A 27544-nucleotide genomic window follows, 5' to 3' on the forward strand; every position below is an offset into this window, starting at 1 on the left:
CCCAGCCTCATCGGCCCACTGTTCCTGGGAGGAAGAACTCCTGGGTTCAGTTCTCAGCCCAGGGGTCACATGTTGCCTAGTCTAGCCAGCATTCCCTTTCTGGAGTCTTCTCTTCCTCCATGCTGCCCTCCCATAGAGAGGGAGTGTGGCAAAGGGAAGTAGCAAGCTGGAGGTGGGGGAGGGGGAGGGGGAGGGGGAGGGGATGACTCCAGCAGGGAGTGTCTGGAAGGCAGCAAAGGTAGGAGGAACCAACTCAGATTTTCCTGCCAATGGCATTCTGAGAGAAGGGGAGGGGAGGAGCCTCCAGTCAGGAAGTAGCTGTGCAAGGAAGGGGGTTGTTCTGGCATGGCATGGAGATGTACACTTGAAGTTAGAGTTCTCTTCCATTACAGTGTTGGGTGCTCCAGATCTGAGGCCTGGAACTTGCATCAGTGGGATGTGGGATACGGTTGGGGCAGAGGGATGACCGTGGACCAATTTGCTACAGCTTTCGCTTGTTAAAAGCCAGTTCACCTAACGACTGGTTTCTTTGAATACGTTGTTATGTCTGCTTGGGTCTCCTTTTGTTTATGATAATCTGAGGATATTATTTAAAAGCCCATTTGACTGAAAGCATTTCCTCTTGTGGATAAGTATTTATCAAATTTGCAGCATTGATGAGGGGATGGGATTATTTTGTGCCCTTGTGTCTATTATGACTGTTTTAAGGACTTTCCAGCCCATGTGCGGAAAGATTGTCTAATTAATCACAATAAATTGGTAGGCACTGCTGAGAGGGATGCCACAGTGCCCTACTGAAAGGTGATTTTAGGTGAAGTGGCTTGTTGTTCAGTTCAAATCCCTTTTCTCCCTATTTTTCTCAGGAGGTTCCTGGGGCCTGGCCCCCAACAATATGAAGAGCCTTTGCTGAGGCCATGAGGGGTTACCATGGCGACCGAGGCAGCCATCCCCGCCCAGCTCGCTTTGCTGACCAGCAGCATATGGACGTGGGCCCAGCTGCCAGGGCCCCGTACCTGCTGGGCTCCAGGGAGGCCTTCTCCACCGAGCCCCGCTTCTGTGCCCCGAGAGCTGGCCTGGGACACCTTTCTCCAGAAGGGCCCCTGAGCCTGAGTGAGGGTCCATCATCAGTAGGCCCTGAGGGAGGTCCAGGGGGGGTGGGGGCTGGGGGAGGCAGCAGTACCTTTCCCAGGATGTACCCCGGCCAGGGCCCCTTCGACACCTGTGAAGACTGTGTGGGCCACCCACAGGGTAAGGGTGCCACCCGCCTGCCTCCCACACTCCTGGATCAGTTTGAAAAGCAGTTGCCAGTTCAACAAGATGGCTTCCACACACTCCCATACCAGCGAGGTCCAGCAGGGCCTGGGCCTGGACCTGGATCTGGCGCTGCCCCTGAGGCTCGCAGCGAGAGTCCTAGCCGCATCCGGCACCTGGTACACTCTGTGCAGAAGCTCTTTGCCAAGTCTCACTCTCTGGAGGCACCTGGGAAGCGAGACTACAACGGGCCCAAGGCCGAGGGAAGAAGTAGCTCTGGAGGAGACAGCTACCCTGGTCCAGGCTCTGGAGGCCCTCACACCTCCCACCATCATCACCACCACCACCATCACCACCACCACCAGTCCCGGCATGGCAAACGGAGCAAGAGCAAGGACCGCAAGGGGGATGGGCGACACCAGACCAAGGCCACAGGCTGGTGGAGCTCTGATGACAATTTGGACAGTGACAGTGGCTTTCTGGGTGGGAGGCCCCCTGGAGAGCCTGGTGGTCCCTTCTGCCTGGACGCTCCAGATGGGTCCTACCGGGACTTGAGCTTCAAGGGGCGTTCGGGCGGGTCAGAAGGCCGCTGCCTTGCCTGCACTGGCATGTCCATGTCACTGGATGGGCAGTCAGTCAAGCGAAGTGCCTGGCATACCATGGTGGTCAGCCAGGGCCGGGATGGATACCCAGGGGCTGGGCCAGGCAAGGGGCTCCTGGGTCCAGAGACCAAGGCCAAAGCCAGGACTTATCACTATTTGCAGGTGAGGCTTTGTGGGGGTAGGGAACCGTGTTCTGAACCCTCACCAGTCTGGTCAGCTGGGGGGGGAAGAGTGGACGTGGTTGGGTGGAATCCAGCTGTTCTTGTATTGGAGGCCTTGAAGGCAGGAGACCCTGCCTCTGTGATACGTTGAACCCCCTTTGGGGCTTCACTTTTCCTCATTTGTACAGTGAAAGGGCCTCCTTTAATCTGACCATGTATGTCAGGACCAGGAAACCTTTTTGACCTTCTGGTTTGAACGAGACGTGCTGACCTCTGTTACTGGGGTTGAAGGTGGTGTGAGGTTAAGGGAAGGCAGCTGATAGGACATAACAGTACTAACTGCCTTGGAGCTTGGAGGTTGGAAAGTAGTTCCTCCTGCCCTGCCCTGGGTCTTTGATACTCAAATCCGGGTGGTCCACTTATTGGAATATGGAGATCAGTTTCAAGAACTTGCCTCTCTACTTGAGTTTGTCATTGTAGGCTACGGTGTGGTGGGACAGTCCAGGGAGTTACAGAGAAGCCTGGAAGCATGCCTCTTGGGGGAGGGGGTTCCCCAGGGTGGTGACACACTGGAGTCTGAGGCCTGTTGTCATTCCAGGCAGGGCTCCCTTTCCCTCACCCCCTTACCCGTCCCCCCCCCCCCCGAGACAGGGTTTCTCTGTGAGTAGCCCTGACTGTCCTGGTTTCACTTTGTAGACCAGGCTGGCCTCGAACTCACAGTGATCCTGCCTCTGCCTCTGCCTCTGTCTCTGGAGTGCTGGGATTGCAAGTGTGTGCCATCATGCCCTGCCAGGCAGGCCAACTTAAGAGTGGCTGTCCAAGTGATGGCCGTGGAATTCTCCCATCCTGTCGCAAGTAGCCTTTTTGGTCCTTCTGCCACAAGGAGCTCTGAGCCCTTTCCCAGGGCTTTCATTGCAGCCTAGTGCTTGTGAGTGTTTCAGTCATTTTAGGAGGAAAAGTCAATACAGATTTTGGCGACGCCCGGCAGATTTAGGGTTGTCTCCAAAGTCCACACTCGTTCATTCATCCCGTGAGCATGCCCTTGATGCAGAGCTCAGGATTTCTAGGGACTAGGGGCTAAAGGAGGCTGTATGCTAGAAGAGAGTCCTGGGGTCCGTGGGAACACAGAGGAGGCCCCCTCACTCACCAGCGGGTGGTGGCTAGGGGTGGCTCGGAAAGGTTTCTAGGAGGAAGGTCCCTTGAGCTGGCTCTCCGAGGAGGAGCCCAAGTTAGTGCAGACTGAAGGCGTTTCTCGGGAAGATCGTACAGCCTGACGGAAAGTATGGAGAGGTGAGCTTGCATGAGCCTTTGGGGTGACATTGGCCTTGCCTGTAAGTTGTACACATGTTAGTGTTCTCCTGGGGGATCTCATGAAAGCCCAAGAGAACAAAAAGGACTATAGCAAAAACAGGACGAGACTTCTGGGATTTGAGACGGGGGTGGGGGGGGGGGCGGGGAGGGTGGGTGGGGTGGGTAGGAGGGGGTAGGTTAAAACCTCAGAGTGTTTGCTCCCTGGGGGGGGGGTGCTCTAGACTGAGAACCGAAGAGTGCAGGCAGGAAGCACACGCACCCTTTCCTCCCCTGGAACCATTTTGCTGCTCCCTGCTGCTTCCTCCAGGGCTGTCCTGACCTCCCTGGGGGCTTCCTTTTTAACATGCACCTCACAGTGTCCTGCAGAGGAGCAAAGAGCTCTGCAGTGGCTGTGGAGTGGGAGCCCTGCAGTGTGGCAGTGCAGTGCGTGCCCTGGCTGTCCCATTTGCTGGCCTCCTGCCACTTCCCTCTGGAGGGGGTGGGGGTGGGGGTGGAGATAGTTATCAGGGCCTGGGGTTCCAGAGCATCATAAATATGATGGGGGTTGGATGGAAGCCTGAGCCCGTTTGTGGGTAAACCAAAGGCTGCAGGAACCTTCCAAGACAGCCTTGCTCCCTAGGCACATAAGCTAGGGAGGTTGGCTCTCTGTGATATGATGTCTTTATTAGGCTTCTTTTTTTTTTTTGAGATAGGGTCTCATGTAACCCAAGGGGACCTCCAACTTACTGTGTGTAGACCAGGCTGCCTTTGTCTGCTTCCACCTCCAAAGTGCAGTAATTACAGACAAGACTACATCACCACACAGAGCGTCCTACCCTTTTAATGGAGCCTGGTTTCTCTCACTGGACACCAGTGTGCCTGCGGGGCCTTTTCTGGGTCTCTGCTCCCTGCTTAGAGCTTCTTCACTCATTTCCTTTTCTGTTCCCATCTTCCATGGCGCTCTGGCTCCTCACTGAGCCTGCTCCATTATGACGGTGTCTCCCGGTACCTTAGCTGGCTTCACTCTTCCTATGAGCCCCTCTCCCTCAGCCTTGCTCCTTCTCGGAGCCTCCGTCCTTGCACTGTTTAACCTCCTCCTTCCCTGCTGCCTCCCCGCAGACTTTCTCCCCTTACATCGCATTCTTCACAGAGCCCATCATGAACCCCAACCCATGTTGGTCCCTCCTCCACCAGGGCACCTCAGCACCTTCATTCCCTAAACTGCCCTTGTAGTTAAAAAAAAAAAAAACTATCACGACCGGCTCTCTTGAAAACACACCCACTGCTGCTGTTATCCTAAAACTTTGCTCTAAACCCCTCACCCCCCCACCACCACTTCCTGTCGTCCTTTTCTGTTTTTACTCAGAACATGGACTCCTTTCCTCACTTCCCCTCACTTCTCACCACGGATTTTCACATCCTGCCCTTGAAGGCGCCCTGGGCCCTGGGCACCGGTGGTCTTCTGGGCAGCAGTCTCCCACCTGCCCTTTAATGCTTGTAATCTCAGCCAACGTCTGTCGAGCGATCTCGGTGTCCCAGGCACTCCGTATTGCTTGTTTATCTTTTCCTCCCACCATTCTGATGTAGGTATGATTACTTCTACCAATTTATAGGCCAGGAAACTGATTCTGAGAGCCTAATTAGCTTTGCTCGAGTTCGCCTAGCTAGCAAGCGACGGGGCCAGGACTTGCCCTGGGTCTCCCAGCTCAAAGAGCACAAGTTACTAACCTTGGAGAGCATTTGGCATTTGACATAATTGACTCTTTTCTTCTTGAAATGTCTCGTTTCTGTGACATGGCATTCTCTTGACTCCCTCCCACCCTTCTGCCCACTCCTTCTCAGGTGACTTCACAGGCCCCTTTTCTGTTCTTTGCAGTCCTTTTGAAAATGTCAGTGGGTCTTTCCTCAGTTCTTTCCCTCTCCCCCCCCCACCCCCCCACCTCTGCTGGGGTGTCCCCTTTACTCCTATGCATCTAGTTACCACCCTTGATTTCTGCATGTCTGCCTCCAGCCCATCTCTACCAGTAAACACCCCACCCCCCACCCCGCGGCGAGACGGAGCATAGTAACCACCTTCTTAATTATTCTAGGCCAAACTCAGGGTGCTCACTTCTGAACCTGTCACACTTCCCCCGAATCTGTTTATCTGGAGTTCTGGGGCCCAGTGAAGGACAGTAACCCCCACCTCCACCCCCCCACCCCCATCCCACCCCCCACCCCGCCGTGGGTCCTCAGCCACAACCTCTCTCAGTCATCTTGGATCCTCCCCCACCTCCTGCTCCTTCCCCCACCAATCAGGCTCACTGATGCTCTTTAGCATCTCTCATCTCCATCTCCTCCTTTTCCCCTTATTCTCATTGTCTTAATTTAGGCCTCATCATCCCTTGCCTGCATAACAGCCTCAGCCTCCTAATTGGCTTCCCTCCCACCACTTGAGCTTCTTCCTCGGCCCTGATCTTCTGGCCATCTAGCTAGCCTCTGTCTAGACTGCAGTACGCTGCTACGCTCCCTGCCCGATACCCTGTGTGGTTCCTTGAGAGCTGGGAGAGAGACAGAGGATGGGGAGCAAAGCCGTGCTCAAAGGATGAAGGAGAAGGGGTGAAAGGTGACTGAGGTCCAGGTGATGCTGCACCTACGGGGATGGGAGGATATGATTGACAGGCCACTCAGGCCTCTGGTCTTCTGATCTGTCACTCTAAGGCTCTTTAGCTGACCCTCTGTCGAGTCACTAAAAGGTCTCTGGAGGGGACCCTGCAGCCACTCCCACAAGGGAGGGGAACACCCCTGAGACATCCCCTTCAGGTTCTGTGTGTCTACTCTTCAGTGTGGCTTGCCCCACCCCCCCAAGCAGGGCAGAGCGCCCCCCACTGGCAGGGAGAGAAGAGAAGAATACCCTCTCCTCTAAGCTGAGTGATGACATGTCTGAGAGATGGAGGCCCTTGTCCTTGCAGGTGCCGCAAGATGACTGGGGGGGTTACCCCACGGGTGGAAAGGATGGGGAGATCCCCTGCCGCAGGATGCGGAGTGGCAGCTACATCAAAGCCATGGGGGATGAGGAGAGTGGAGACTCAGATGGTAGCCCCAAGACATCTCCAAAAGCACTCGCCCGACGCTTTGCCTCCCGCCGTTCCTCCAGCGTGGACACAGCCAGGATCAAGTAAGGATGGTGTTGGGGCGGGGGGGGGGGTGTCAGAGATGATCCCGAGTTCCCACAGGACCTGTGTGTAGAGGGTTTTGGGTGGGTAGCCCTGCTTAGGACTATCTTGGGGTGCTCCATACGGAGTGGCGTCACCGTCTTTGGTTTAATACTTCTTTCATATGTGTGTGGGGAAGGGACATTTTACCCAGAGTCTTCTGGGGAGTCTCTTTGTCGGGGTGGGGGTGGGGGCAAGGGGGTGGGTTATGAGGAACAGAACCTGGTCAGAGGCCCTGATATTATCATGCCCCGTCTCTTCTGCCCTAGCATGCTCCCAGTCTGACTTTGGCATTTGCCTCTTTCAGCTGCTGTGTCCCACCCCGGATCCATCCCCGGAGTTCCATCCCTGGCTACAGCCGTTCCCTCACAACTGGACAGGTAGGGAGTGGCCCCGCAAACACGGAGGGAAGGAAGGGTAGGAAAGGGAGGCCGGCTGGCTCCGTGCTCTTTCTAGGCTGTGATGTCAGTCTATCTGAGGAGAAAGCCCAAAGTCTGTTCTGGGGAAGCCCTGACACCTGCCTGTGACTTCCAGAGGTGCCTTGGGCTGGGAATCCCAAAGACCCAACCCAAGTATGCTCAGAGTAGTGAGCGTGGGTGGAAGGGCAGCATCGTTTTTCTAACGGGGTTTCTCTAATTCTCTCCAGGCCCAACTGCCCCAGACTCATAAGTGAAAGGCACAGACAAGGCAGAGACAGGGCTGAAGTCACCCAGGGTTCCGCTCCCATGGGCCACGTTCCTTTTCAACACCCCTCTTTCGTAATCTTTGATGTGACAAGAGTAAACTGGAAATGGTGACTCTGTAATCCCGGTGCTTGGGAAGTGGACATGGGCAAGGTCATGTGTTCAAGGCCAGCCTTGGCTGCGTAGTAAGACTCCAATCTCAGAGAAACAAAACCAAAAGACAACTTTAGTGTTAGGCGTCTCTCAGGGCATTTCTGGGGGGTTCAATAGAAAACATGATTCAAATTGATGTTTTATAACACTGAGTTCCAGTGCTAGAGATGTATCTCACTTAGCAAAGCGCCTGCCTAGCATTCACAAAGTCCCGGGTTCGATCCCCAGCGCTGCCTAAAACTGAGTGTGGCGGCACATGCCTATCTCGGCAGACAGACCCAAAGTTCAAAGTCATCCTCAGTTACTCATCAAGTTTGAGGCCAGCCTGCGGCCCAAGAAATCTTACTTCAAAGAGAATAAAGTGACTTCTATGCCTAAGTGTAGGCCTTCCTTTTCATTAAATGGAGCCAGTAGTAGTCTATATTTGAATGTAGGAAACAGGGTTGAATAGAGGCTGAACCACTTACCAGCTGAGTGACCTGGGGGCAAGTTGCATGACTTTTGAGCCCCTTCCTTCCCTATTTAAAAATAGGCATCATAATAGCATTCTTGGCACATAGTCACTGCTCAATAAAGGTTAGCTATTTTTACTGTTTGCTTGGGGGGGGGTGCGGGGAGAGCAACGCAAAAAAGCGCCTCAGAAGAGCGTCCATCGGCTCCTATTGTGAGCCTCGGCAGTCTCTCAGAACCCCTTTTGTTCCACTTCCTGAATAAGGGATTCTGATTTGGCACAGCTGTCTCTCTGCCTCCAGCAGGCCTCTGCTCCTAGCCCCACTGGTTAATGCTCAGTTTCTTCCTGTTTCTTGACCACCAGTGACATCTAACACAGATGACGACCCTTCTTCCTGGAACACTTTTCTGCGGCAGCTTTTCGGACACCACACCATTCCCTGCGCCCCGCCTCCTACCTCCCCCCACCCCCCCCACCCCCGCCCCTCCCCTCCCAAATGCTTATTCTCATCTGTGTCTCTGGATGCCACCACTGTGGTTTTCCAGGCCTCTGTCCCCTGCTCTGCTTTCCTACACCCACTCCATAGGTGACCTCATCCAGGCTCGCAGCTTTGAATATTCCCGAGGGCCTGGTGACTCCCAGCCGCAGAACTCCAGCCCAAAGGCTCCCTCAGGTGCCAGGCGTGTTACATGGAACTGTGTGTTGGAACTCCCTTGGATGGCTGCTGCAGGCCGTCCTGTCCTCCTCCTCCTCCTCCCCAGACCTCTACTCCACCCGCCGTCTCCTTCGCCGATAAACGGCAGTTTTATTTTTCTAGGGCTTGTGGTCTAGAAACCCGAAGTCAGTCTTTTTTGGTATCCCCACCCCCTCCCGTCCTCCCTCCCTCTTTCCCTTCCTTCTGGTGCTCTGATTAAACCCTGTGATTAAACTCATGTTGAGCACACACTCCACCACGGAGCTGTAGCCCCAGATGCATGAAGTCAGACTCTGCTGTCCATCAGTCCTTCAGCAGACCCTCCGCACAGTATTTCCAGGCTCCACCTACCCTTTGTCAGCTGCGCTGCCGGTCCCCATGGGCTTGATTGGGACGGTTACAGTGCCTTCCTGTCGGTCTTCTGTGTTTGTACCGACTCCAACGCATTCCCTTGTCAGTATAGTCAGAACGAGTATTTAAAAAGCATAAGTACGCCGGGCGTGGTGGCGCACGCCTTTAATCCCAGCTCTCGGGAGGCAGAGGCAGGTGGATCTCTGTGAGTCCGGGGCCAAGTTGGTCTACAAAGGGAGTCCAGGACAGCCAAGGGTACACAGAGAGACCCTGTCTCGAAAAACCAACCCCCCCTCCACCCCCCCCCAAAAAAAACAAAACCAAAAACATAAGTACACTTGTTTACCTCTCTGCTCGGAGTAACCAGCCAGGGCTTTACTGGGGTTTACAAAGCCCTGTGTGAGCTGGCTGGGCCGCCCACTCCCTCAACCCCCCCACCCCCCCACCCCCCCACCCCCCCACCCCCCTCTCCCCTCTCCCCCTCCCATTTCCTTGCTTTTCTTCACCACACTGCACCTGTTTGATTCCCAGACACAGAAGTTAGACTCCAGCCTTTGGACTTTAGCGTTTGTTACTTCCTGGGTGTCTTTCTCCCAGACTCTCCCATGGACCACTTCATCACTTTGTTTCTTTGTTTCTTCTTCTTCTTCTTCTTTTTTTTTTTTCAGATCTTTTCCAAATGTTCTGAAATTTTAATCTGAACCTTCCAAACATTTCCTATTCCTCGCCTTCCTCCTCCTCTCTCTCCTCCTCCCACTTTACATTATCTAACAGAGTATATACTTGGCATGTTTCTCCTGGAGGTGTGACTTCGCGTCCTTGCTTTACAGAAGAGGGGAGGGAGAGAGAGAGGCTTAAAGCAGCAGAGACGCTACCCTGTTGTCTCTAATGATGCTTGTCCTCCCGGAGTGGATTTTTCTCTTTAGTGTTTGCCTTGAACGCCTTTCTCCATCTTTGGCTTTAAAGTCTTTTTTTGTCCCCTATGTTTCAGGTACGTCTTTTGCAAATAGTTTATGACTAGATTTGATCCTGCGCCCGTTTGATAATTGCTTGAGAGTTTTGTACATTTATATTTATTGTGGTTGCTGATATGCTTGGATTTATTTCTGTCGTCTTACTTTGTGCCTTCTGTTTATCCTGCTGGCGTAGGGGAGAGTGCATGCTGGGGTGCATGTGCGGAGGTCAGATGGCAACATGAAGAATTGCTTCTCTTCTTTTACCCTGTGGATCCTAAGAGAGTGAAGTGAGGTGTCAGGCTCGATGGCAAGCACCTTTACTCGCTGAGGCATCTCTCCTGGCCTTCTCCTGCTTTTTAGACGATATTTTTCTCCCTTCCTTTATGCCTACCTGTCTGTCTTTCATTTTTTGTTGAGATAGGCTCTCACTGTGTAGTTTAGGCTGGCCTATAACTTGCTATGTAGCCCAGGCTGGCTTTAAACTTGTAACTATCCTCCTGCCTCAGCCTCCAGAGGGATGATGACAGGTTTATGTCACCACACCCAGCAGAGTTGGTGCTTCTCTGTTCCTTTGCTGTGCGTCTTTGGATTGACTGAGATTGCTTTATTCTTCTCTCTGCCAAATCCCACACTGGCTTGACAGTTACGCATCCCGTTTTATTCTTTATGGTTACTCCTGTAATTTTAATGTGCATGCTTGACTTAGTCTGAAGCAGACAAGGTTTCCCACTCTCGCTCTGAATAATGCAAAATCCTTAGGGTACTTTAAATTTGATGACCTCTCTTTTTTAAGCAATAGAAATTTATCTGAGGGCAGGAGAGGGTGGTTCTGGCTCGGTGATGGAACACTTGCCCAGCAGAATGGGGCCCTGGGTTCTTTCCCCAATGCCCACATGAAAGCATTGCTTTCCTGAAACTCTAAATGCTAGAAATGTAGTGTTTTTTTTTTTCGAGACAGGGTTTCTCTGTGTAGCCTTGCCTCTGGGTAGACTAGGCTAGCCTCCAACTCGCAGCGATCCACCTGCCTCTGCCTCCCAAGTGCTGGGATTAAAAGCTTGCACTACCACACTCGGCCTTGGAAATGTAGTGTTAAGATGTCAGCTATGGTGTTTTCCTGTGCTGAGGGACTTGCGTTTTCATGCCATTTGAAAAGAAGACATTTTATTATAGTTATTATTACACTTATTTGTTATTTATTTATGTGTTTCTGCACATGCGTGCTACATGCCTGACCTTCTTTTTACTTTTTAAATGATAAATTTTTATTTATGTGTGCTATAGCACACATAATGTGGAGTCCAGAGGACAATTTGGAAGAGTCAGTTCTGAGGTTATCAGACTTGGCGATGGCAGTCACCCTTTCCTTGTTGTGCCATCTCACAGCGTGAATGCACACTGTCTCTCCTAGGGCCTTACACGCGCTGCAAATGTACTGTACTACTTACTGCATTATATCCTCAGAATTCTTTTGTTTTTACTTTTTGTGTGCTTGTTGGTTGGTTTTTCAAGACAGGGTTTCTTTGTGTAACAGAGCTCTGGCTGTCCTAAATTCATTTTGTAGACCAGGCTGGCCTTGAACTCATAAATCTGCCTGTCTCTGCTTCCCAAATGCTGGGATTTAAGGCGTGCGCCACCATGCCTGGCCTTCTTTTTACTTTTTAAATTATACATTTTTATTTTAGTGTGCATGTCCTACAGTGTGCCTGTGGAGGTCAGAGGACGGCTTGTGGGGGTTTGTTCTTTCTGTCACGTGGGTTTCAGAGATCCAACTCAAATCACCAGACGTGGTGACAGGCTCCTTCACCCGCTGAGCTGTCAATAACCCCCAGAACTTTTTAAACCTTTTTTTTTTAAAGAAATGATTTTTGTTGTTGTTGTTGTTTGTTCTTTGGAGATAGGATTTCTCTGTATAGCTGGCTGTCCTGGAACTCACTCTGTAGACCAGGTTGGCCTTGGACTCAGAGATCTGCTCGCCTCTGCTTCCTGAGTGCTGGGATTAAGGGAATTCCAGCTGGTCTTGAAATTACTGTCCTTATCTCTCAACTTCTCTAGTATTGGTATGACAGTCCTATACCACCAGGCCCCAATAAATCACATTAAATTTAATGGACATGTATTTCATAACATTTAATTTTTTTTCCAGAAAATTTGTTTTAAACTAAAATGAAATCTTTACCTAATCCAAGATCACAACAAAATTAATGTCTCTTGCATTTTAATTTAGGCATATGATCCACTTTGAGAGTTCTTTGGGGGAGGGCATGTGACATTTGATCTTCATTTTTTGGTTTTGTTTTTTGTTTTTTTGTTTGGTTGGTTGGTGTTTTGGAGACAGGGCTTCTCTGTGTAGCCTTGGCTGTCTTGGACTTGCTTTGTAGACCAGGCTGGCCTAGAATTCACAGAAATCCCTCTGCCTCTGCCTTCCTGCATTCTGGGACTAAAGGTATATGCCACCACACCTGGCCTTGATTTTCATTTTTTTGAGATAGGGTGTCTTGTGACTCAGGTCAGGCTGGTTTCAAATTTTGTATATAGCTGAGGATGATCTTGAACTGCTGACCCTCCTGCTTCGGCCCTGAGTGCTGGGATGACAGGCCTGTACCACTGTGCCTGGTTTATGCAGTCCTGTGGATGGAGCCCCGGGCTTCATGCGTGCCAGGAAGGCAATCTATGGATGAGCGGACTCCCAGCCCCTTGTTAGTTTTTACGCTATTCCTCTTAAGTTATAAATGCTCCAGTCTCCTGCCCTTTTCCAGGTCATTATAGTTTCCTATATTAATTCTTTCCTCCTAAAGTGTATTCTTTAGTTTTTCAGTGACTGTTGGTAGCAAGCTCTGACTGACTGACTGATGTAATTTAGATTATTAAGGGACATTCAGGTTTATCCTTTTCATTGTCTGATATTAAGAAGTCTGCTGCCAGGCAGATCTGGGTCCTGGGGTCCTCCTCAAACTAAGGCACCAGCCAAGGAGAAATAGGCAGTAAACTTCGAACCCCTACCAAGACCTAGCCGACGAACACGATATTCTGCACTGTTGAGTGGAGAGTGAGATCTGATTCTCACGTGAACTCTGGTGCCCCTTTTCTGACCATGTCCCCTGGATGGGGAGGCCTGGTGGCACTCAGAAGAAGGATAGCAAGTTACCAAGAAGAGATTCGATAATCTTAGAGCATACATAGGGGGAAGAAGTCTCCCTCAATCACAGACATAGGGGAGGGGAGAAGGGGGGAAGTGGGAGGGAGGGAGGAATGGGAGGAAACAGGGGAAGGGCTAACAATCAAGATGTAATATGAATAAATTAATTTTTAAAAAAAGTAGATTTTTAATAGAAAAAAAAAAGAAGTCTGCTGCAACATGGCTGTCTGTGTGCATAATTCCCATTTTCCTCTGGTTGCTGTTGAGAGGTTGTTTAGACTTTGGTGTCTGTATTTTTCCGTGTGTATGAGTGTGTGTGTGTGTGTGTGTGTGTGTGTGTGTGTGTGCGCGCGCGCGCGTGCGCGCGCACGTGTTCATGTTCATATATACACTCCCTAAATCTGAGGATTTGTGCCTTTCATGGATTTTGGAAAACACTCTCTTCTTCCTTGCTTGGTACTCCCCTACCCCTAACCGCCACCCTCAACTTTGTAACTGATGTTTGAATCCACAGCCTTGCACATATTGGGCAAGTACTGTACCATGGAACTATGTCTCCGGGCCATTCTCTTGTTTCTTTGGTCTGGTACATACTTATAAATCCCAGCATCAGAGAGGGAGGCAGGCTCTGGGTGAGTTTGAGGCCAACCTGCTCTACATAGCAAGTTCAAGGCCAACTAGGGCTACATAATGAGACCTTGTCTGATCAAAGATTCTTTTCTTTTTGAGACAGGCTATTTTGAATTGGGCCATGCTGACTTTGAACTCAGGGTAGCCCAGGTGGGTCCTGAACTTCTGGTCCATCTGCCCCAGCCTCACGGTTGGAGTTGCAAGGCTGTGGCACCTTCCCTGCTTGGTTTCTGTGGTGGTGGAGGTTGAACCCAGGTGCTCTTGGGTGAAAAGCAGGAACTCTACAAATGAGCTACACTGAGGCCTTTGGCCATGGCTTTTTTTTCTATCTTCTTCTCCCCTTTTTCTTCCTTCTCTTCCTCCTCTTCTTCCTCCTCCTCCTCTTCCTTCTCCTCCATTGTCTTTCTGGGTTTATCATCACACGCATGCTTGTGTGCTTGCTGTTGTCCCGTGTGTCTCTGAGGCTTTGCTCATTCTGCTTGATAGTTTTTTTTTCTCTTTCTCCACTCTTTAAATTGGGCACTTTATATTGTTTTGTCTTTAAGTTTGCTGATCATGCTTTATATTAAATCTCTCAATGGAATTTTTAATTTCAGTTATTGTACTTTTCAGTTCTTGAATACATATTTGTTTCTTTTCTTAATTTTTACAGATGCATTGTGTGTGTGTGTGTGTGTGTGTGTGTGTGTGTGTGTGTCTATTTTGGTGCACACACATGCCACCGTGCACATTTACAGAATCCGTTCTCTCCTTTCACCTTTATGTGGGTTCAGGGTTGGAGCGCAGGTAGCCAGGCTTGCTTGTCAAGCACCTTCACATGCTGGGCCATCTCACTGGTTTCACATTTGTTTCTTTTCTTTAAACAAATTAATAATAGAGACGGACTCTCACTTAAAAGAGCGTGGTGCTCTCACAGAGGACCCAGGTTTGTCCTGAGAAACCACATGGTGCTGTAACTACAGTGCTCCCGGGGGATCCAGTGCTGTCTTCTGGCCTTGGAGGGCATCTGAATGCACACATACACATAGTTGTAAAATAAATAAAAAGCAAACAGGCTAGTTGGAGTGGTGCGTGCCTATAGTTCTGTAAAGCCAATGCAAAGTGATTTTGAGATTTGTGTCAACCTGGGCGGCAGAGTGAGTTTAAGGCTAGCCTGGGTACTCCCAGGAGAGCCTGTCTAAAGCCTTCCTCCTCCTCCTCCTCTCCGTTTGTTCCTTGTGCCTTGTACCCATGAAATCCTGGTTGTCATGCGTGCCTTTCAGTCTCTAAACATGGCTCCCTTTAGTTCTTTGAATATGATTATAATAACTACTCTCTAGTTTGCGTGTGATAAACCCAGTGTTTCGAGACCATTTATACTTCCTTCTTTGTTTGCATGACAAAATATTTTGTTGAGTCCTGAGCATTTTAGGTAAGATAGTGTGACAATTCTGGGCTTTTATTTTTACCTTCTAAAGATTGCTGTTGCTTTGTTTATTTGTGTTAATTCCTGGAGTAAACCTGTGAAATCTGCTTTTCCTGCGGCACGCAGCCTCTGATGTCTTCACTTTTTTTTTTTTAAAAGCCCCGTATCCTAGAGATTGCTCCAGCGTCTGCACAGCTTTGTTTAGGCCAGAGATTGAGTGGTTGTCCTCAAAACCCTTGAGCTAGTGAATTTCCTTCTTTCAGTTTGAGGTTGTTTCTAAGCCTCTCAGGCTGTTTGTCATTCATCACCAGGGTATCTTGTATATCCTGTGCACATGTATACAGATTTCCCTGCTGAGGGACATGGGATGACGCTGTACAGGTCCTCCAGCCCTTCTCTGTCTCATTCCCAGAATTCTCTGTTCAGTATCAGGCTAGCACTAGTGTGATGGCTCAGGAGGGAAAAGTGCTTGCCGTGTTAGCCTGGCAGTTGGAGCCCATGTAAAGATGGGAAAAGAACACCGATTTGACATGGTTGTCCTCTGATCCCCACACAGTGCCACGGCACATGTGTGCATCCACATTATGTACGTTCAACAGCAATAATAGAAAAAAAAAATTAAAAACCTAGCAGTCCAGTCATCCAGTCTGTTGCCCCACAGCTCAGCGCTGCTGCTGGCCTCCTCCCTGCTCTTGACACTGTACCTGACAGTGTTCCAAGTTCAGGGGCGTCTCTGGCTGCGGCAACAAAGCAGCTCTTTTGATAGCCTGCAGCTCCGTGCCCTGAGTGCTGGGGCCTTGGGGAATGGGAGTAGGATCAGAGTCCTGCCTTCTCACCCACAGCTTAGTAATTTTCTTGTGTGCCTTTGATCGGTCTTCAGAGTGACAAAATGGTTGTTTCTGATGGCCGAGTCCATCTTTAGAGTTGTCTGGGGAGTGAGATCTGTTGTTCTCGTTCTGTGTTGTCTGAAATTGTGAGGAAGTCTGGGGAATTCCCAGCCAGTGGCATCTCTGTAATACGTGTTGCCTTCCTCGAAGTCCTCCTCCGAGTCTCCATCTAGAGCTCCCCTCAGTGTGTCCGGGACAGTCCTTCTTTTAACCTTTAACCTTTCATTCACATTCCTTACCTCTTTGCCTCCCTCCGCTGCCTCTGGGAATTGTCACTTTATTAAAATTTCTTCTACTGTCTCTTGTCTACTCTCAACTTACAAATTGTACTTTCACTTGCACTGAGATTTTTTTTTAATTTTTAGAAATTTCTTGGGGTTCCTTTTAAAATCTTTAATATCTATTCCCCAAGCTAACTTTGTGTTCTTGACAGGGTTTCTCTGTGTAGCCTTGGCTGTCCTGGACTCGCTTTGTAGACCAGGCTGGCCTCGAACTCACAGAGATCTACCTAGCTCTGCTTCCCAAGTGCTGGGACTAAAGGTGTGCGCCACTACGCCTGGCCGTAACGTTGAGGGTTTTGCTGTTGTTGTTGTTTGTTTGAGACAGGGTCTCATGTAGCGCAGGCTGGTATAGATTCAACCGCAGTGGAGGGTGTCCTTGAACTCTTGATCCTTCTGCCTCCACCTCTGAGGCGCTGGCACTACAAGGATTCACCACTGTGCCTACCTAGTTTTAGCATTTAAATGAGAAACTTTAAAACTGTTTAATACTGAGTGCAATATATCCTCGTACTTAGGAGAACGAGGCCGGAGGATTGTGTGAACTTGGCAAAATAGACTTGTCTTAAAACTTCATTGTTTATCTGGCCATTGTGGTATACACACATGGGAGGTAGACCCAAGAGGATCAGGAATTCAAGGCCAGCGTTGGTTCCATTGTGAATTCAAAGCCAGCTCGGGTTACATGAGGCAAGCAAGGAACTCAGAGCCACCACAACAGCAAAACTCAAAACAAAGCCAAACAACAACAACAACAACAGTGACAAAACATAACCGCAAAGCGCAATGTGGTTTAAAAGAAATTTCACTGTCGTCAAGGCAATATCAGCTGCTGTGACGCCATGCCTAAGTTCTGGATGACTTAACCCAGTTAACAATTTTCTCCTTCTTTTCTCCTTCTCCTTCTCCTTCTCCTTCTCCTCCTCCTCCTCCTCCTCCTCCTCCTCCTTCTTCTTCTTCATGTCCTAGTTTGAATTAGTTACCCACTGCTACATGATCAATTGTCCAAACACAGAGCCTTAAATTATCTCCTGGCTGCTGTGAGCCAGGACTCTTGGGTACAGCTCAGCCCTGTGCACTTGGGTATGGTGTCCCACAGGGCTGCAGTCAAGGTGATGGCCAGGCTGCAGTTATCTCCCAGCCTGGCTGGAGGAAGACTTGCTTGCCTGCTTACCCATGCGGCTGTTGGGTTTGCCATGGCTATTGGGCAGCGAGATATAAGCTTTATCTCCACCATAGCAACGGCACAGAGGGAAGTGGGGGGGTTGGGGGAAGAAACTAAGGTGGAAGCCGCTCTGTTTGCTACATCTTTTCCATTGGATGTGTACCACCGGGCCTGGTCCGCATTGTGGAGGAGTTATGTGTTGTTAAGGATGCTATTCATGATAGCTTGCACGTAGGCAAGGTTACCTCCTCTTCGATGTGGCTTCCTCTTGGTAAGGCACCATCTCCTGGGATACATCCTGTGGTTGCTTCTGTTAGAATATTCCCAATCTGAGACTGCTCAATGTTAATTTTTAATCTGGGCCATGCAAGCCCATGCACACACAGTCCTGAGACTGTGGGAGGACTGGCTGGTTCGTGTGCAGAGATTCATAGACGATTTGCTTCCCTTCCTCTCCCTGGTATCTCAGCTACAGCCTGGCTTCCCTGTCACAGGCCTGTGGTGATGACTGATAGTGCTTTAGTTTTTTTTTTTTTTCTAGTCTACATTATCATCAAAGGTTTATGAAGGTTTCATTTCTGCTTCTCATTTGGGCTTCACACAGGCCCAAAGCCTCACCCCTGCACCGGAGTGGGTGTTAAAACTTAAACCATTGGTTACCGAGACCAGTAGCCCCTGCCTCCCAGGCCTCCGCCCCCACCAGGCTGTTGGCAGCACTGGCACACACACACACACACAGTTTATATTCTGATTTTTCCAGGCTCCTCTTTGCATTTCTCCCCTGGGGACTGATCTCGCTTTCTTGTGAGCTCAGCTATGCATATAAAACAACGCTGCTTATGTTTCATCCCGCGTCGTGGACCGCTTTGAAACGGGAGGCGTTTCCAAAGGTTAGCTAAAACAAATGCCATCCTTCAGGTCTCCAGATATTGCCTGGCCCCCCAGCTGGACCCCACCAACTCTAGCGTGGACAATTTCCAATTAGATCCAGACAAAGTATTTTCCTCTCTGTGTCTCGCGTGCTTGGAAACAGCTGGCGGTTCTGACTCGGGTGGAGTGAGGCTGAGGATCTCATTTCCCCCAGAGGGCTCTTTAACTCTCCTGCAAGTGGGTATTGGGAGAAGTAGAGTGGAAGTCCAGGCAGGGACAGCAGGAGTGTCCACAGGCAAACGTTATCATTTGATGATCGCGAGCAGTGTAGATCAGCTCACGGAGTCTATGTGTGCCTGTGGCTTCCTTGGGTCCTGGCTCTTTGTTGGGACCAAGTCACCCCTTGGCCAGCTCTATTGGAAGATGGGAGCGGATGCCTCTATCCCTGTCTATCTCCCCCTATCTGCTTTGAATGGAGTTCATTCTGGGTCTACCTGTGGGCGGAATCTTAAGGGCCCAGCCACCCCCGGAGCAGAGAGGCCTATCCTTCTGAGCGGTCCTGTCCACATGATCGGAGACCCTCTGGCTGCTCATAGTAGTAGCCGATGTTTACTGAGCATCTACTGTGTGCCGCATGCTTTACATGCAGAGGAGGGCTAGAGATAATCGCAGGGCGCTGGGACCTAAGAGATTGCTTCCATCTCGGAGGCCACAGGAACTCAAGCCTAGAAAATCCTTGCTCAGGGTTCGATCAGCTCCCCTACGCTGTGGGCAGAACTCTTTGGGATGGATAGTTTCCGTGGGGAGTGCCCCGAGCCCAGGGATAACAGTTAGTTTAGCTCCCGCATTTCAGGAGCCATCCAGGAACCCTGGGAGAGCCACTGCTGAGAACTTAAACTGCTCCAGGATCTAGGGTTCTGCACAGGGGTTGGACTTCTGCACACTGGTAATGAAGTGGCTTTGGGAACGGCCTCAGGAGGTCCAAGCAGTCCTGTGTCATTCCTGGGGTCTACATGAGAGCCACCCTAGTATCCTCAGCAGTTTTGGTTCTAAGGAATAAAAGCAGGGAGCGGGCACCTCTGCCTCGAGGGCAGGTTCCGCAAACTCCCCGGGGAGTTTCTGATGACCAGCCACCTTTACACGGAAGCCAAGAAATACGGTGTTGCAATTCAGCTTTACTGCCCACCAGCTGGGCATCCCAGGGGCAATTGATCTGCTTCGCTGAGCCTTCATCTGCCCGTTGGTAGACGGTGCTGGAGATGCCTAGTGACATCACATGCCACTGGGGAAGACGAGTTAGAGAAACACTGAGCTGCGTCCTACCCAGGGACGTGAGATCCCTGTGGTGATGCGAATCTTTCCAAGGAGATGTCACAAAACGCACTTGCTGTTGTAGTTCCCTCCCCCCACCTCCTCCTGTGCCCCCCCCCCCCCCGTCCCAGAAGGTTTTTGAGAACCTCATCAATGACTCCATCCAGTGGCCTCCGTATAACCATCAGCGGTGGTGTGTGTTGGGGTGTGTTTTCTCTTGGGCTCAGTGGTAGCAGCGTTGTAGTTTTCATGGGCACCTGGCCCGTGTGTACCAGGTAGGCCCTGGGATATCCGCATACCACGGAGGGTTCACGCGGTGCCACTGTCTGCTCCAAATGCCTTATGGGTCGACTTTGGGCCTTCTCAGTATCTGTAAGCTAGTGGCCTTAGCACTCCCACTGGGCAGGTGAGCAAACTGAGGCCTCCAGATTTTCACGTTCCTAGGCCACACTGTTAGGAAGTGGCAGATCTTGAGTCCAGGTGAGTCGGCGCTGTGGCTCATTTGGGAACCTCCATGTGTTGGCTGAGTGGAAGCTCAAGGTCAAGTTCATACCCAAGTTTGGGGCTTTGTACCTGTGCTGTGCTATGGACATAGCCATGAAAGTGGGGGACCAGTCAGGGCCATGGCCAGTGGATTAAATGAGAGGCATAGTTAGGGAGGGTGTGTAGGCGGGGGCAGCTTGGGACCCTTGGAGAACATTTTGTGCCACTACCCATCAGTTCCCAACTTGTCCTTTGTCAACGGTCTCCTTACTATTGCTTTTAATCAGTTCATAGCCCAGCACAGTGATGAACACCTGTGGTCCTATCCACTGGGGAGGCTGAGGCGGGAGGGGTGCTCTGAATTCTGTTGCCAGCCTGGGTGACAGTGAGCTTGGTCTTAGAAATACAACAAACGAAACCCAAAACAAAGTCACGGTAAGAAGTGTTCACTCCTGCAGTCTGCTCTGTACCCAGAAGTTGGCCAGGAAGGTGGATGTTTTAGTTCCTGGTTCCTGCTGCGGGGCTCAAGTGAGAGAAATGTGAGGGATGGGACTAGGCAGAGGGGCAGATGAGGTAGTCTAGAGTCTGGCACACAACATCCCTGAAGGGAGTTGTACTTTGGAGTTTGTGTGTCTAGAGGGAGAATGGACCAGAGTGGTCCCAAGGCAGGCCTGGGGAAACCTCCTGCCTCCAAATGGAGAAGAGTCGCACAGAGCCGCGGCCACTGTAGACCTAGGTGCTCTCCAAAGCGAAGCCCCTAGTTGATCCCCACCTTATCCCAGCATCTCAATAAAGGTCCTCCTGGCCCCTTCCCCAGCTAAGCGAGGAGTTCAACCAGCAGCTGGAGGCCGTGTGCGGGTCCGTGTTTGGGGAGCTTGAGTCCCAGGCCGTGGACGCCCTGGACCTGCCCGGCTGTTTCCGCATGCGGAGCCACAGCTACCTCCGGGCCATCCAGGCCGGCTGCTCTCAAGACGACGACTGCCTACCCCTCCTTGCTGCCCCTGCCTCTGTCTCAGGGAGGCCCGGCTCCTGTGAGTATACCCTCTGTCTGCCCCTGGCCGCCAGCTGCCCCCGTGGCTTCTGTCTCTGGGTAGGATTAGGCAGGAGGAATGGTCCCTTGGCCATTGGGTCCTGTGAACCAATCTCGTGGGTGTGGCTGTGTGGGGATGTTAGACTACCATCTGTATCCCTGTCTGCAGCCTTCAACTTCAGAAAGGCCCCGCCCCCCATCCCGCCGGGAAGCCAGGCCCCACCCCGCATCTCCATCACCGCCCAGAGCAGCACCGACTCTGCCCATGAGAGCTTCACCGCAGCAGAGGGTCCGGCCCGGCGCTGCAGCTCCGCGGACGGTCTAGACGGCCCCACCATGGGTGCACGCACCCTGGAGCTGGCGCCGGTGCCACCCCGGGCCAGCCCCAAGCCCCCCACGCTCATTATCAAGACCATCCCCGGCCGGGAGGAGCTGCGGAGCCTGGCGCGACAGCGGAAGTGGCGGCCGTCCATTGGGGTGCAGGTACGGTTGGCAGTAATAGCTCTCCAAGGCTCTGGCCCTATGTGCTTGAGAACAGATGGAAGGACACCAAAGGGGACTTCTACACACACAGACCTGAACAGACAAACCAACAAGCAAACAAACTTCCCCTGACAGATGAGGCTGCCTCTAAATACTCCATCACTCTTTCCCTGGTCTCTTGTGTTTGGGACTTGTCCGCTAGCTTGGTGCATAGGCACTTCTGGCCGGTCTAGCCCTATGTGTACCGGGTACTTCTTTGGCTAGTCACAGCCGCTGACTCCTCCGCCCTGCCACCAGGTGGAGACAATCTCAGACTCGGACACCGAGAACAGGAGCCGAAGAGAGTTCCACTCCATTGGCGTTCAGGTGGAAGAGGACAAGAGGTATGTCAGCGTGGGCCTCTCAGGTGTCCCTGGGGGTTTGGGAATGAAGGGGATTCAGGGCTGTGTGAAGTGTAACGTCTTTGCTGGCCCACTGTCTTTGCATATGCTATCTATCTTCCTGGATGTGAAGCCACACCTCTCTCTTTGTCTCTCTGTGTCTCTCTGTCTGTCTGTCTCTCTGTGTGTGTCTGTGTGTGTATCTGTGTGTCTGTGTGTGTGTGTTTCCATCTGTGTCAGGGCCAGAGGTCAATTTGAGGTCATATATATATATATATATATATATATATATATATATATATATATATATAGTGTGTGTGTATGTGTGTGTGTGTGTGTGTGTGTGTGTAGGTACCAATGTTGAAATTTTCAGGAGTTGGTTCCTTCCACCATGATTTTATTAGGCTTTTGTGACAAGAGCTCTTACCCTCTGAGCCATCTCACCAGCCCACCTTGTGTTGTTAAGACAAGGTTTCTCCGTGGCTTGATGCTCACCAATTAGGTTAGGTTGGCCACCGAGTCCCAGGAGTTCTCCTGCCTCTACCTTCCTAGTGCCGGGGTTACAAGTACATACCTGGGCTTTGTATGAGGGTTCTGGGGGGGATTAAACCTCCGTCCTGGTGCTTGAATGAGGAGTACTTCACCACTGAGCCTCATCCCTTCCCCTACTGGGGTGGAGTCAGGGCAGATGTGCTGAACACGATGATGTTGTTAAGGTAGGCACCAACTCTACATCGAATGCTTGAGAACTATTGCCAGCCCAGGTGACCGGAGGCTGCAGAAGAGAGACAGTGGTCAGGGGAAAGAAGAGGGCATGGAGGGGGTGCAGGGGGAAGGTTCTAGGTAGGTGCTGGCTGAGCGGGCCTCCAGCAGTTGTCTTTTAACAGGAGATAGCAGGATTCTGCCAGTCCCTTGTTATATCCTGGGGTGTACAAGTGTATGAGCTCAAACGAAACAAACAAACAGGAAGATTGCCTCTCGTGGGCCCCTGGCAGTTATAACACTCCTCCTCACTTGGCTCGCACAAGCATTTAACCAGTAGGGGGTACCTATTATGTGCCTGAATCGGTGGTGACTCAGAGATACTAGAATTGCCAGCAGCCACTATTCTGGCATTAGGTGGCCTCAGAAACACTGCTTCCTTAATTTCCAGGTGAAGAATTAACATTGTGAGCTCTGGAGGGAGTCCTGGAAAGAGTCCTCCCTGCTTTGGGAAGCCTGTAGGGAGACACTTTCTCTAATGACCAGGTGGCAGTGCCACTGTGGCCCCACATGTCCTCTAGGCTGCAATGACACCATGCTGGCGGGCCTGAGTATTGTGGCTGGGAACCTTCTTGGCGCTGGCTCTCAGGGCTCTGGGTAATGGGGGTCATTAAGGCAGTAGCCACGGCAGGAATGAAACTAGAGCCTGAGTTCTTCATAGCTGTTCCCAGGCACCGTTGCGAGGCTTTCCAACCGCCCCCCCCCCGAGTCATTACAGTTCCTGTAACCCCCTGAACCCCTGAAGTGGCCTTGTTTGAGTGACTGGCTAAGTCTTGGGGTTCCTCGGGGGGAGTCACTCTTTCTGTCCACTCCTGCTACTGTAGCTTCATGAAGCCCTGTATGCTTCTGAGATGTTGGCGTGGCTAAAAGCTGCCCAGTCACCTTACCTATTCCCGCAGCTGCCCTCCTCCATGTTGCAGAACGGTGACACTGCATGGCGAAGTCCACGCGCAAACCATGGTTTGAATCCTTGAGAGCGTTAAGCATCACAGATGGATGCAGCTCTGTGCTCCCACTCTTCATCCCGACTTCAGTGCCTGCCCTAAACCAACCCACAGATCCTCATTGGTTCCCTCGAAGGCTTTTTGGCTCCTCATTCAGATAGGTTCCTACTGGAGGGTGGCCCTCCGTTCCTTCTAGCAAGCCAGAATCCTGCAAATGGCGCAGCAGGCCTTTGATGGGCACTGGGCCATTCACTGATAATGTCATTCAACCAATAATTATTGAGCATTTGGTATGAGAGCTCCTGGACTATGTATTGAACGCCCTGAGAGCCGCCAAAGACATGACTTTTGCCCCATGGAACTTATAGGATAGAGGGAAGTCGAGACAGTGCATAGATAATTCGCAATTAAAAACAGGATTTTGCCGGGCGTGGTGGTGCACGCCTTTAATCCCAGCACTCGGGAGGCAGAAGCAGGCGGATTGCTGTGAGTTCGAGGCCAGCCTGGTCTACAAAGCGAGTCCAGGACAGTCAAGACTACACAGAGGGACTCTGTCTCAGGAAACAAAAGCAAACAAAAGATTTCAGCTCCCTGTTGAGTGTAGTGGGCTCATCCCATTCCAGATTGTGTGTGTGTGTGTGTGTGTGTGTGTGTGTGTACACGCACACGCAGTCAGAGGATAACTCATAAGACGTGGTTCTCTCCTTCCTCATTGTGGGTCCCAGAGATCAAATGTGAGACTCAACAGAAAGAACCTTTACCTGCTGACCCATCTCACTGAGCCCACAATGCACTTCGCTCATTTTTATTTTATTTTTATGTGTATGGGTGTTTTACCTGTTGGTATACCTGCACACCGTGTGTATGCAGGACCCCTAGAGGCCAGAAGAGGGTGTCAGATCCCTAGAACTGTAGTTATAAATGGCTGTGAGCTGCCATGTGGGTGCGGAAAATCAAACCTGGATTCCTATGGAAGAACAGCCAGTGCTCTTAACCACCGAGCCATCTCTCCAGCTCCCAGGACAGACTTCTAAAGATGACAGTTGTTACAAATTTTGATGGGTACCATTTTGATGTATTTAGGAATTCTCTTCTATACCTACTCTATTAAGGCTTTAAAAAAAAAATAAAAACCCTAGCCGGGCGTGGTGGCACATGCCTTTAATCCCAGCACTCGGGAGGCAGAAACAGGCGGATCGCTGTGAGTTCGAGGCCAACCTGGTCTACAAAGTGAGTCCAGGACAGCCAAGGCTACACAGAGAAACCCTGTCTCGAAAAGCCAAATAAATAAATAAATAAATAAATAAATAAATAAATAAATACCCTTTAATCCCCTACCTCCTTATTTTCTGGTGCTGGGACTCAAACCTAAGGCTTTGCATAAGCTAGGCAAGAGTTCTACCATTGAGCTACAGCTTTATTTTTATTTTTAAAACAAAGTAGAATTTGACTAAATGTTGAGACTCTACTGAGATGATCTTGAACTTTCTTTTTCCATGTGGAATGTGATATAATACATGAATAAATTTTCCATGTTGGTCTAGACTTTCAAACTCGGGATAATCTCTGCTTGATCCTATTATGTGCTTAGATTAAATTTGGCTTTACAGGGTTTAAATAGTGTCATAAACAAGTCTGCTTCTCACTTTAAAAAAAGCTAGCCTTGACACAGGCAATGCCAGGACCCTAGGCTCCTTCTCATTTACTGCTCGTCCCCCCTTATTATTACTCCATATCCCCCCAAAAGTGTAGTTTAAATTTATACTTTCTGCATCTGTAATCTTAGCAGTTTGGAAGGGGGTGGGAGGAGGAGGATAGAGTCTTCTTTTATAAAAGACTTCCTGAAAATTCCAGGACCTTCATTTACTTTATATTAGTTGTAATCACGTCACATGAGGGTACCTAGCTGCAAGAGAGGCTGTGACCACACCACAAGGGGGTACCTAGCTGCAAGAGAGGCTGTGGCCACACCACATGGGGGTACCTAGCTGCAAGAGAGGCTGTGGCCACACCACATGGGGGTACCTAGCTGCAAGAGAGGCTGTGGCCACACCACATGGGGGTACCTAGCTGCAAGAGAGGCTGTGGCCACACCACATGGGGGTACCTAGCTGCAAGAGAGGCTGTGGCCACACCACATGGGGGTACCTAGCTGCAAGAGAGGCTGTGACCACACCACATGGGGGTACCTAGCTGCAAGAGAGGCTGTGGCCACACCACATGGGGGTACCTAGCTGCAAGAGAGGCTGTGGCCACACCACATGGGGGTACCTAACTGCAAGAGAGGCTGTGGCCACACCACATGGGGGTACCTAGCTGCAAGAGAGGCTGTGACCACACCACATGGGGGTACCTAGCTGCAAGAGAGGCTGTGGCTACACCACATGGGGGTACCTAGCTGCAAGAGAGGCTGTGGCCACACCACATGAGGGTACCTAGCTGCAAGAGAGGCTGTGAAGTATAGTCTATAACCCAGGAAGTGGTATACAAGACATGAAGCGCACAGCTAACAACTGGGGCTTTTTTGGATAAAGAGAAAACCAAAAATGGATATATGGAGTCCTAGCAGTTTTAAAAATCAGTCTTGCTGTATTATTTTTAAATATAATTAGATCTAATTAAATATAATTAGATCCAATTATAGTTATTGCTTGAAGATTTTTACATATGTGCTCATAAATAAAATATTGGCCCATAAATTTTTTTAGACATGATCTCATGTAGTGCAGATTGGCCTTGAACTCTGACCTTCCTGCCTCTATCTTTCAAGTGCTAGAATTAGAGGTGTGTGCTACCGAGCTTGTGCCATAATTTTGTTTCAGCTGTTATTCAGTTTAGATATCAAACTAATGCTAGACCTCTACCTTGAGTTTGGTAGCTTTCTCTGTGTGTGTTCTTAGAAACAGTTTGTATAAAGCAGGGTGATCTTTTCTCTAATGGCTAGCAAAAGTTGCCTATAAAAACTTTCTAGTGTCCTTTGGGGAATGGGAGAAGTTTTAAAGCTAACTTTACTTTGTTTAGTAGTTATTAATCTAGTTTGGTTTTATTTTTTTTTTCTTCTTGAGTCGGTATTTTTAAACCATTGTATAAAAATGGACAGTTTACAAAATTCTGGGCAGAAAATATTTTTTTTTTCTCGTGCTATCGTAATGCCATCAATGTTTATTTTTTTCTCTGTCGCTTTTTGTACATTTATTTGCGTTTCTAATACCACGTTGTTTTAGTTACTGTTCCATTGCTGCGAAGAGACACCATGACCATGGCAACTTCTAAAGGAAGGTATTTAATTGTGGACTTGCTTACAGTTTCAGAGGGTTAGTCTACGAGCATTGTAGCAGGGAGCATGGCTGCAGGCAGACAGGCCTGCCTGCATCCTGAGGAAGCAGTAGCTGAGAGCTTTACTCTTCTTCTTCTTCTTCTTCTTCTTCTTTTTTGGTTTTTCAAGACAGGGTTTCTCTGTGTAGCTGTGGCTGTCCTGGACTCACTTTGTAGACCAGGCTGACCTCGAACTCACAGCAATCCACCTGCCTCTGCCTCCCGAGTGCTGGGATTAAAGGCATGCGCCCACGCCCGGCTGAGCTTTACTTCTTGATTCAAAGGCATCAGGAAGAGAGACAGCCAGACTCTGCCTGGTGACATAAGTCCTCCAACAAGGCCACACCTATTCCAGCAAGACCACACCTCCTAGTCCTCCTAAAACAGTTCCACTAACTGGGGACCAGGTATTCAAACCTACGAGCCTGTGCGGGGTACTCTCATTCAAACCACCAAACGTGTATTTGTATGGATGATTCTCTTTCTTGATCAACTTTGCATTTTTAACATTTGAAACATAATTTTAAGTCTTCTTTTACTAGTTTTTTGAGCCTGGTCTTTTAGTTTCAGTGAGAAGTATTTCCTACTTCCTAATATGTGCTGAGAGAGAGAGAAGCAGAGGCAGGGAGGGACCGAGGTGGGGAGGAAGGAAGGGAGGGAGACAGACAGACAGACTCCC

General features: G+C 50.3%; 1 protein-coding gene across 4 annotated transcripts in view; it reads left to right on the forward strand.

Annotated features, from left to right (window-relative positions):
- The window catches only part of DLGAP3 (DLG associated protein 3), a 69941-nt gene that overhangs the window by 26475 nt on the left and 15922 nt on the right, over nt 1–27544 (forward strand). For all 4 annotated transcript variants that reach the window (XM_084786226.1, XM_084786229.1, XM_084786228.1 and 1 more), the window contains exons 3-8: nt 864–2015; nt 6256–6461; nt 6806–6878; nt 20769–20982; nt 21151–21464; nt 21762–21847. In XM_084786226.1, the coding sequence (XP_084642352.1) occupies nt 915–2015; nt 6256–6461; nt 6806–6878; nt 20769–20982; nt 21151–21464; nt 21762–21847 (1994 nt within the window). In that variant the 5' untranslated portion in view covers nt 864–914. The remainder of the gene's footprint in view (nt 1–863; nt 2016–6255; nt 6462–6805; nt 6879–20768; nt 20983–21150; nt 21465–21761; nt 21848–27544) is intronic.

The sequence above is a fragment of the Acomys minous genome (genome assembly GCF_964271855.1).
Source record: "Acomys minous genome assembly, chromosome: 6".
Taxonomy (NCBI): Eukaryota; Metazoa; Chordata; class Mammalia; order Rodentia; family Muridae; genus Acomys; species Acomys minous.